Below are 11,696 nucleotides of genomic sequence, written 5' to 3'. Positions count from 1 at the left end.
CTATTCTGTTTCTCAAATAAAATAGTATGGAGTACAGCTTTAATTTATATCAAGAGTACTTGACCACATCAGCTTTCTAAATTATTGATTTAAGTACATTTAGTAGGTGCAGCTACTGCGCGTTTCACTTGTATTATCTAATGGTTGATACAAGAACAGACGGAAGAGGCTTAGTGTGTGTATTGTGTTTGTTTATCGCTTGGTAAACTTAGATTATCTTGATCTATACGTAAACTTTGGACACGGTATCACTTGTGTCAGAACATTTGATAGCTCTTGTCGCCTCGGTTATAACATTGCATGTGTGGTTAATAATGCACAGACCAGTCTTTACGTGAATCCAAACATACTATGGCTTCGGTAAGTTCTGTGAAAGAATAGTAGGAGATGTATAACTCTCTCTTTCCCTCTCTCTCTCTCTCTCTCTCTCTCTCTAAAAGTGTTCTGTTGAACAATATCAGTAGTTTTTTAGTATTCCGCTGCACAAATATAATAAATAAAGATTTACAGGGAGAAGCAACAAAATGTTCAATCAATAGCAACTTTATTCGCGGGCGATGTTCGATATCATATTACGGTAACGTGGATTATTTCACTTATGGCTGAACTGTGTCACAGTTAACATGAAAATATTTATTATTTTCAGACTCTTTATGTTCACTGTCATTTATAACATTAACTATGAAAACTTTGTGAATTATTTTAGACCATGTTATTTATATGCAAGGATTAAAATATTTACCTCTAATGATGGCTATCCTTTCAAGAGGCCAGGAAGGAACCAACTGTCACCCATCCCGAGAAAAACACAAAAAGAATAAGCGCTAAATAACTAGAATGTTCTCTAAGGTTTTCATTCCAGCTATATGGTTACAATTATGCCTTGGAAACGTTTACAATGCAAGAGCGTCCGGGGCTTTAGGCCCCATGGCTCCTGCTGCAGGTTATGCCCCCTGGACTACTTGTTTACGCCCTCCCCCCCCCCCCCCATGATCTTTATGGATCCGTCCCCGCTTTGCCATACATTTGATCGAACCCAACACTGTCCAAAATGTCAATATTTGTATATGCACAGTCATGTCTGAGGCTATGCACGTTATCATTCTGCTTTGTCGTCATTCTGCTTTTAAATAAAACTATAATCAATTATTCGTCTTCAGAGGTCGTTTAGGAACGTATCATTTCAGTCGTGAATATATGCTTTTAAGATGTTTTAGAATTAGGCTCAGAGGCAACCATGAAACATTTTCTTTGTAGGTAGAAAATAGCAAATTAGTATTCCGATGATGTAGTTGTCAGTGTTGAGGGGTCTTGCATAACAAGTACATTTTTTATTCCCGCCATATGGTGGGACGTATCAAAGTACAACGCTGTCGATCAGTGTTGAGAAATTATGCATACCATACTGGCAAGTACTTGTTTATACTCACACCGTAAAGCGGTACGTATCAAGTTATAACGCTATTCACCATTGTTCAGGTACATTTTTACACTCCCGTCTTAAGGTGGTACGTACGGTATCAGGTTCAAACGCTGTCCATCTGTATTTAGTGACCATGCATAAAATGCTCGTAACTACTTTTGGATACTCCCGTATTAAGATGAGATGTATTCAAGTCATAACACTGTGATCAATGTTGAGGAATCATAATTGAACTACAGGTCATTATTTTTTTTTTTACTCCCTCCGTAACGTGAAATGTATCAAGTTGTAATTCTGTCCATCGGTTCAACAGTTCTACTTTCTGAACAATACATTTCATTCAATACTATGTTATTCGACAAAGCTTTGTTGATGTAATGCACACGCGCAAAAAAAATATTAATTTAATGGTAAAACAATAAACGATCAAGGACACATCGACTTAGAAAGAAACATAATTTCCGCAAGATAACTCTGTTCATGAACAAGGACACTAACCAGCTATATTAATCATCGCCATCTGGGACTAATAAGAACAAAGTGGGATCATTTTGTGGATCGAAGGGTAAAAGGTTGATGGCATCATGACATTTAAAAAGGCATACTTAACAAAACTGGATTGCAAACCATGTGCTATATGAGTGGATAGCAAGGAAATAAACAACATGTGGAGTTGAATGGTCAAAGTCATCTCTCTCTCTCTCTTTAGTCGATTGTCATTCGGCTTCCTAGGTACTGTTGCATGTATGGTCATCCAGTTCAAACTGCATTCACATGTATCACTTTATGGTAACACCCATAAGAACTAAATTATGGTTACCTACTTCGTACGCTAAACTGGCTATACCGAGGTTTTTGATTATGGGTTGTACATGCGAAGCAGGCGATACGTCATTAAACATAATTTCCTGTTGGTTCATTCTTAGAAAATGTCTTCAAAATTGTATAAAGTTATAAGCGTGAAAGAAGTGATAACTTTTTCATTTGGATTCAGTTCATGTTTCATGCAATGTTTCACTCGCGTCCTCAACGATACCGTTCTAAAGTACACATTTTTATTGTTTATATTTTTAATTGTTTTTTCCCTCATTCTCCTACGTCACCATTCTAGTACACACCACCACCTCCTTGATGGGAGGTCGAAAACGAGTATACTACGCACGGTTCCTGTGATATTGTCAAAGAATAACTCATCTAATCTGAACCCTGTGATATTGTCAAAGAATAACTCATCTAATCTGAACCCTGTGATATTGTCAAAGAATAACTCATCAAATCTGAACCCTGTGATAATGTCAAAGAATAGATCATCAAATCTGAACCCTGTGATAATGTCAAAGAATAACTCATCAAATCTGAACCCTGTGATATTGTCAAAGAATAACTCATCAAATCTGAACCCTGTGATAATGTCAAAGAATAAATCATCAAATCTGAACCCTGTGATAATGTCAAAGAATAGATCATCAAATGTGAACCCTGTGATAATGTCAAAGAATAACTCATCGATCTGAAGCCTGTGATAATGTCAAAGAACATCTCATCAAATCTGAACCCTGTGATAATGTCAAGGAATAGATCATCAAGTGTGAACCCTGTGATAATGTCAAAGAATAACTCATCAAATGTGAACACTGTGATAATGTCAAAGAATAACTCATCAAATCTAAACCCTGTGATATTGTCAAAGAATAGATCATCAAATGTGAACCCTGTGATAATGTCAAAGAATAACTCATCAAATCTGAACCCTGTGATAATGTCAAAGAATAGATCATCAAATGTGAACCCTGTGATAATGTCAAAGAATAACTCATCAAATCTGAACCCTGTGATAATGTCAAAGAATAGATCATCAAATGTGAACCCTGTGATAATGTCAAAGAATAACTCATCAAATCTGAACCCTGTGATAATGTCAAAGAATAACTCATCAAATCTGAACCCTGTGGTAATGTCAAAGAATATCTCACAAATGTGAACACTGGGATAATGTCAAAGAATATCTCATCAAATCTGAACCCAAATGTATCTGAATGAAATCAGCCCTTTGTAATTAGCAGCATCAGTCATTTGTATTTAACAGGCGTTGTTGTCAAATAGATTGTCAAACTGTATAATTGACATTTACGCGTATTATTTGATCAGGAAGTATTTTTCACGATGTAATAAGACATGTGATCTAGAGTAATCTTTCGTGACATGGGTGGCCTCGTTATGGCAAGCAATTAAAACAAATTGGACAGTTAATGTGCCTATCTATCTAGGACTGAGAACTGATAACAGTGACACTTAGCCATCGATTTTTCACCATATTTCCAGTTTCAGATGGTGTAGTTCTAAACCGTTGTCATCACGGAGAGCATCCCGCATCCATAATCTTATACAATGCTTTAAGTCAGAGTCTGTTATTAATTTCGTCCGTAATAATCAAACTCCTGATAAGGGGATTGGAGTAGAGGCAGAAAACGGAAAGACATTGTCAATAATAGAGATACATTTAAAAAATTTAAAGATAATACCACTTCTTCCACAACCTCACTACAGTAAAGTCTCATTAACACTTTCATATGAAGGAAACACATAATGCCCTGTTATCATCACCTCACTACAGTAAACTCGTCTCATTATTCACCTTCATACAAAGGACATTCTGTACAGTTACCATAATCTCAATACAGCAAAACCTGTCTCAGAAGTGTTAAGGGTTTAGGCTCGAATAAACAGTAACACAAGAAAGAGTGAAAACAACAAACTTTGAAAAATATAATAATTTATTTCCATGGAAAAATACTGTAAAAATGAAGAAAAAAAACTTACGGTTTCAAGAATCAAATCCAAAAATAATCCAAGAATATTCCACGAATAAAATTTTATAAGTCCTAATAATAAAATGTTCTAATGAATTCAAGTTCGAGTCCCGACGAAGAATCCAAGATGGAAGGCGATGATGTATGCTGTATCCTGTTCAATGTTGTGTTGTGGTCTACAGTTCCTTGTAGAGACACAAGTAATCTGGTGTTTGAAATCCGAATAAAAATTTTAAGAACTGTCTTTGTTCAAGAATTCTGTATGAGCACAAAAATAGTTCCAGAGAAACGAATTACTCATCTTGAATCCAAATAATCTAAAGAAGAATTAACATCTAACTCAAAAGCTGGTTACATCAGAAGGAAACAACTTGACATCAAGCGTTTTTAAGCCCAGACTGTGAATATTTCTCTAAAACGATGGTTTAAAACTTAAATTGTACGCCCCGGATAAGGGTCACGTGATCATGTTTACATATAAAATAAAATCACGTAGCCCGTGTATGCCCTTGATAAGAACCAGTCATTTCACTCCGAGAATAAAACTTGTTTACTTTACTAAAAACTATTTACAAGTCTACGGTCACGTATTCAATACAGCCTCGATCTCATTCTTATCAGTCCCACATTAAAACTAAATTAAAAATAGCTTGTTCACGTGGCTGTTACTAAGTTTGAATTAAGGTCGGGAACCAGGTCAGCCTTATGTGTTTACTAAAATGAACAGTTACGGTTAAATTATTTTCTGGAAAACGTATGAGTTCCTAATAAACAGAACTACATTATTTTGACATATAACGAAATTAAAAAAATAGAAAGATTTTAAAGCTTACAAACAATTACATCAGATATAATTAAATCAAATGTACATAACAGAAGACACCTTCATACAAATGACATGTGCTAAATACCTATAAAGACACCTCAGTACAGCAAAACTTGTCTTAGCAGATACTTGCATGTGAAGAACACGAATACCGCTCCGTTACCAGAACCACAATACAATAGAGACTGTCTTTGTGGGTATCTGGATATCAAGGACTCTTATACTACCCTGTTACCACCACCTCAATGCAATAAAACATGTCATATATTTTTTGATTCTTTTTGCTGGTTTTAACGGCACTGTAACCACACTATTAGCTATATTATGTTGAGGAAATGGGAGCATAGTGCTTTGCCCATCAATGCACAGAGAAGCCGACTCTGGCTGACTTGTTCAGGTAAGTAGTGAATGGGGCCACCGTAGCGTCAGGGGGAATTAGCATTACAGAACCCCTTGGGCCACTCTAGCGTCAAGGGAAATTTAACATGGAGAAAACTCATGGGCCACTCTAGCGTCAAGGGAAATTTAACATGGAGAAAACTCATGGGCCACTCTAGCGTCAAGGGAAATTGAACATGGGGAAAACTCATGGGCCACTCTAGCGTCAAGGGGAATTTAACATGGAAGAAAAAAATATCCATTCTAGGGACAAGAGAAATTTAACATGGAGAAAAATCGTGGGACTGTATATGGACAATGGGGTCGGGACCCTATTTTAATAGGGTCCCGACCTGATGGGTCTATGGAAAGGGAACAGGCAAAAAATTGAAACAGGGAGGGGGTCTCTATTTTTTTTTTAAATTAAAAAAAATATTAAAAAAAAGGAGTAAGCAATTGAAAGTCTATCTCTTTTCGAGAAATGTGGGTGGCCCTGAAAAGGGCCTTTGGGTTTATATATGCCCTTAACATGAAGGGCATCTGTGACTTCTTCTTGTCCTTAGGCTTCGTCTCACTGTAGGACCGTAAATCAGGACTCTTTTGAGGCATCATTGCCTCTCCACGTAAATCCTACGTATCCATAGGTTGCTGGCGGTCCTATGGACAAATGTCCATTCGGATCGGACATACATCGGTATGTCCGTCCTGAACATCATTGTTGACACAAGTGTGGAAGATTCAACGTCAGTCCACATGCTGAGGCGACGAGAATAGGTAAATCAATGCAGTGAACTGCGCTTATTTATAGGTAGAGGAAGGATTGAAACGGATTGAGTTCATTGACCAATCCAAACACGCGTTACAAAATTCAGTCAGCTCGCATCCAATCCGAAGAGAACAGTCTGTGACGTCACGTGGTCTATCTAGATTCGCTAGTGCCTGTGCGCTGTCAATCCATGCGACAGTGATTCAACATGACGGAAACTCAGAAAACGATCCATTGGGGTGCACCAGCAGTGGAGACCACCCAATGGAACCCGGACTTACTTTCAGAAGAGGTGAATTGGGATTTTGTGGATTTTCTTACCTCGCAAGAATTTGTTCCGGAACCTTCGTCACCTTCATTACCACACGTGGAGAATTTTAGACAGAGACAGAAAGAAGAATTGGAGAAATTTATACAACGACAAAAGGAAGCGGAACAAGCTTTACTTTTACAGGAACAACAGCAAGAAGAGGTAAGAAAAAAACAACAACAACAACAACAAGAAGCAGCAGCAAAGAAACAAGAGGGTGAAAATCAAACGGTCACGGTACTGTTAGACATTTTAACGGAGTTAAGAAGTCTGAAACAAATGTATCAGACTTCTTTATCACGACCGAAGAGAATACGACCTTCCCGAGCTAAACACGCCAACCCTGTGACTAAGCCTACCGTACCACCCTTAGTGATTTCAACCCAATCATCATCATCAGAAGTAGGCCTCGGCCGTGGCAAAAGCTTAAGGCAGTTAAAGTTGATTGCTTAAACTCACCCCTACACCAAAAACCAAAGGCCCTTTCAGGGCCACCCACTTCTCTCGAAAAGAGATAGACTTTCAATTGCCAATAACTCAAAAAAAAAAAAAAAAAAAAAAAAAAAAAAAAATCAACATTTTACCCCAATAGTACGTGTATATGAGTGCGTGAGTGTACGTTCTTATTTTAAAATCAAAACCCAAAGACACTTACCTTTTTATACCTAATTTATTCTTTTATCAATAGTTACAATCCAATTCACAATTCACAACAGAGCACTTTAAAAAGTTCATTCACTTCTTCTGTCTCATTGTTTAGTCTCTCTGTTTTTTGAATTTTTTCAGCGTCACAGTCTTTTCCTCCTCTTCCTCCTCACTTTCTTCCCTTCTTCTTTTCTTCTCCTGTTTTTTTTTCTTTACCTGGCTGCTTTCTTCCTCTGAAGAATCCCTCTCTTCTTCTGAAGAATCCCTCTTTTCTTCTGACTCCTCTTGTTTCTTTTTTTGGGCAATCTGGAGACCAATGTCCTTTTTCTTGACAATAATAACAGGTATCTTGACTTTTGTCTTTTCTAACCCCTTTTTTCTATTTTGACGGTCTGGACACTCTGAAGACCAATGCCCTTTCTTCTGACAGATATAGCAAGTATCTTCACTTTTATCTCGCAAGGAAGGAGAGTTGTCCGTCGGCTGGTCTGAAGAGAATTTTCTAATGACCCCTCGCAAAGCTCTGATGAAACGTTCCATCTGGGTAGTCTCTTCCATCGTTGTGCTCTGTTTGAGAGTGAAATGAATAGTGAAAGGACAAGACACACACCCTTTTATATACGCTTGTCTGCCATGACTATAAATTAGTCCATGGTGTTTAAACTTGAGTCATTTGACGTTTTTCACTCAAGATGAAACGATCCTATTCATTTGAGAAGAAAGAAGAAGAAAGTAAGAGGCAGAAACGTGATCTATCGCCTCGTACCAGAGCTGAAGTCTTGGCACAAATTCATGCCAGTGATTTTGAAGAGGACATGAGTGAACCAGAATCCAAACCCTCTAAACGAAATTCACCACCCTTAGTTAACCCTGAAAAATACTATTCCATTCGAGAGACCGAAAACTGCTCCTCTAGAAAATTTTGAACCACGGCTTACAAATACACGGTGAAGTTTAAAGATTTCAAGTCCGAAGTACCGTTGGAGAAAGCAGAAGAGTTCATCACCGGAGTGTGGGATTCTTTACTCACCACACTCAAGCGACAATGTCAACCCAAAGAAGACGATCGCTTGAGACTTTCCATACAACACGACGGCTTGAAATCCCCTGTTTGGATCGAGTTTAGCAGCCCTGCAGAATTGACCGCTTCCAAAGTCATGGACAAAATTCAACACGTACAACAATCCAATGACCAGTTTGACATCACCGATGGAAAAGCCACACTGGACATGACCCACGTCTCTCCTCCTCAAGGGACTGGACGCAAAACGATGTTATTGGTGGACGAGCTTCGCAGCACCAAAACAAGTCTCGTCCGAATTCACAACCCTCAAGACCATATGTGTTTAGCCAGGGCTATCGTGGTGGGACGAACCTATGCTAACAAGAATGACACGGTAGAATGGAAAAGAGCCTGGAAAACTATTCAACAATCGGACCGAGCCAAACAACGAAACGAAGCAGAACTCCTGTTGCAACAAGCCGACATGCCCAAAGACACACCCTGCGGCATTCCTGAAATGCAAACATTGCAAGATGTCCTAGCTCCACGCTACACCTTGAAAGTGCACCCTCAAGAAATGCGCAGGCCTCTGTTGTTTCGAGGGAAAGACTTTAAGGATGGAAAATACATTCATGTATATCATCACGATTACCATTTTGATACCATTACCAGTATCACCGGATTCCTGGGATACAGATATTACTGTGAGAAATGTGACTATGGCTATAACAATCGAGAGCAACACAAGCATTGTGGATCGAAATGCTCAGGATGTTTGGCCTCTCCACCCTGTCTGAGCGAAGGACCAGTGCAATGTTCAACTTGTCTGCGCACGTTTGTCAGCCCTACCTGTTACCAACAACATCTGAAGACGCAAGGTTCACAGCAGAAATGTGCTTGTCAACTCCTGAGATTGTGCCCTACGTGTGGACAAGGCATACGTACCAACAGTGCCAAGGCACACGTATGTTCAGGAAAGAAAAAATGTCACATTTGTCACCACATCGTAGACTTGGAACACCAATGCTACGTGCAAAAATACCAACCCCCACCAGAGAAAGAGGACGGTCATAAGAAGAAAGGCAATTTCATCTTTTTCGATTTCGAATGCATGCAAGAGACTGGCATTCACGTTCCTAATTTCTGCGTGGCTCATCGAGTGTGCGAGAAGTGCATTCAGGAACCTATCTTCAGTCATTGCCCTCACTGCAGCAAAATTCCTGGAGGACGTGAAAAAATCTTTCGGGGACCGAACACGCTAGCCGACTTTGCCCAATGGGTCTTAGACCCCATCGACAAGACGTGGAGCCAAGAGGACATCGAACGTTACGGAGATTGTCATCGTCATGCCACGGTGATGGCTCACAATTTCTCCAGATACGATGGACAGTTTCTTTTGAGATACTATACGGAACAAGGCACCGAGCGTCCTAAAGTCACTTTGAACGGAGCCAAAATCATTTTCATGCAAGTGGGACAAGTACAGTTTAAAGATTCGATGAGTTACTTGGCCATGCCTTTGAGCCGAATGCCTAAAACGTTTGGAATGACAGAAATGGCTAAAGGGTACTTTCCACACTTTTTCAAAAGCCAATCAACACGCCATTCTACCCCATTTGCCTGAGGCTCACTATTACGACCCTGACAACATGCGTACCGAACAACGAGAAGCTTTCTACGCTTGGTACCAGGCTCACGCCTCGGACCCTTTCGATTTTCAGGAAGAAATGTTAAAGTATTGTCGTTCCGACGTGGACATTTTACGACGTTGCTGTGGAAAATTTCGAGAACTGTTCATGGAACACGGAGGGGTCGATCCTTTGAAAGAAGCTTGCACCATTGCCAAAGCGTGTTCCTTAGTGTACCGGCAACGATTCATGCCTGAAAACACTGTGGCTGTCATCAGTCCTCAAACGACCAACTATGTCAAAGGTCAGTACTCGGTCAAAGCCCTACGCTGGTTACATTACTTGTGCGACAAGGAAGACAAATGGATTCAGCATGCCCGCAACGGAGGAGGCGAAAAGACCATCGGAACGCATTCGGTCGATGGCTGGGACTTAGAAAACCCCAAGATCGTGTACGAGTTTAACGGTTGCTTATTTCACGGATGTGCCGTCTGTTACCCTGACCGTGGCACTAAAAATCAGTTTTGACAACGAACCATGGAAGACTTGTACCAGGCCACTTGTCAGCGACGCCTAAAGTTAGAACAAGAAGGATACCAAGTGGTGGAAATGTGGGAACACGAATACGATCACCGTTTGAAAACCGATCCCTAGTTTAAACGCCTCGTGGAAAGTTACCAGTTCATGGACCCGCTGAACCCGAGGGATAGTTTGTACGGAGGAAGGACCAATGCCACCTGTTTGCTGTACCAAGCCGACGAAGAGAAAGAAGAAGAAATCAAATACTTGGACGTGTGTTCGCTGTATCCCTACGTGTGCAAATATTGTCGCTTTCCTGCAGGGCTCCCACAATTGTTCACGGAACACATCGCCCTGGTCAACATTCGACAATACGAAGGCTTGATCAAGTGCAAAGTTTTGCCTCCCAAGGACTTGTACCATCCCGTCTTACCTCACCATTGCCAAGGCAAACTGATGTTTCCATTGTGCCGTACTTGTGCCGAAACGTGCAACCAAGACCAACCTTGTCAGCACACACAGGAAGAACGGGCTTTGACGGGAACCTGGGTCAGCGTATAATTGTTCAAAGCTCTGGACATGGGATACCAACTGTTAGAAGTGTACGAAATTTGTCACTTTCCCAAGACACAACAATATCACAAGGGTGACCCCACTCAGAAAGGCATTTTCGCCGACTACGTGGATGCCTTTTTGAAACTAAAACAAGAAGCCAGTGGCTATCCTTCCTGGTGTCACACTCCCGAAGACCAAAAGACATTCAAAGAGAAATACTGGGCACAAGAAGGCATTACTTTAGATCAGATAGAGAAAAACGAAGGCAGGCGATCGTTTGCCAAAGTGATGTTAAATTGCTTGTGGGGTAGAATGGCACAACGTCCGTGTTTACCCAAGACGGAATATTTGACAGAACCTTCCCGCTACTTTCAGATGATTCACGACAAAACCAAATTCATGAAACACGTGGACGTCGTTCGTGAGGATTTGATCTTGGTCAATTACGAAGAAGATCTGGACTTTGTACAAGACGACCCTTTTGGAAATGTCATCATTGCGGCTTACGTGACAACTCATGCTCGCTTAAAACTGTACGAAGCTTTAGAACTGTTAGGGGAACGCGTCCTGTACTTTGACACGGACAGTTGCATTTACATCCATCACCCGAGTCAACAGCACCCTGACATCGAAGGAGACCGTTTAGGAGCCTGGACAGACGAGCATCCCGACGACAAGATTCTAAGTTTCGTCAGTGGCGGTCCAAAAAATTACGGCTACGAATACCGGGACCCACAAGGAGAAGTGCACACGAAGTGTAAAGTGAAAGGATTGACTCTGAATTATCGTACCAGTCGTGTGGTCAACTTTGGGGTATTGAAAGAAGCCTTGCA

At 40.4% G+C, this 11,696-nt stretch overlaps 1 protein-coding gene across 2 annotated transcripts in view; it reads left to right on the top strand.

Annotated features, from left to right (window-relative positions):
- Nucleotides 1-229: 229 nt before the first annotated feature.
- The window catches only part of LOC149807330 (uncharacterized), a 51,798-nt gene continuing 40,331 nt past the window's right edge, over nt 230-11,696 (top strand). Inside the window, exon 1 of one of the 2 annotated variants that reach the window (XM_089965398.1) lies at nt 230-360. In XM_089965398.1, the coding sequence (XP_089821524.1) occupies nt 352-360 (9 nt within the window). In that variant the 5' untranslated portion in view covers nt 230-351. The remainder of the gene's footprint in view (nt 361-11,696) is intronic. The other variant, XM_089965406.1, reaches the window with a different exon arrangement.

Source organism: Sinohyriopsis cumingii, chromosome 1 (assembly GCF_028554795.1).
Source record: "Sinohyriopsis cumingii isolate HCF-2022 chromosome 1, ASM2855479v2, whole genome shotgun sequence".
Classification (NCBI taxonomy): Eukaryota; Metazoa; Mollusca; class Bivalvia; order Unionida; family Unionidae; genus Sinohyriopsis; species Sinohyriopsis cumingii.
The sequence above is the reverse complement of the archived record's forward strand: the minus strand, read 5'-3'. Positions and strand labels throughout refer to the sequence as shown.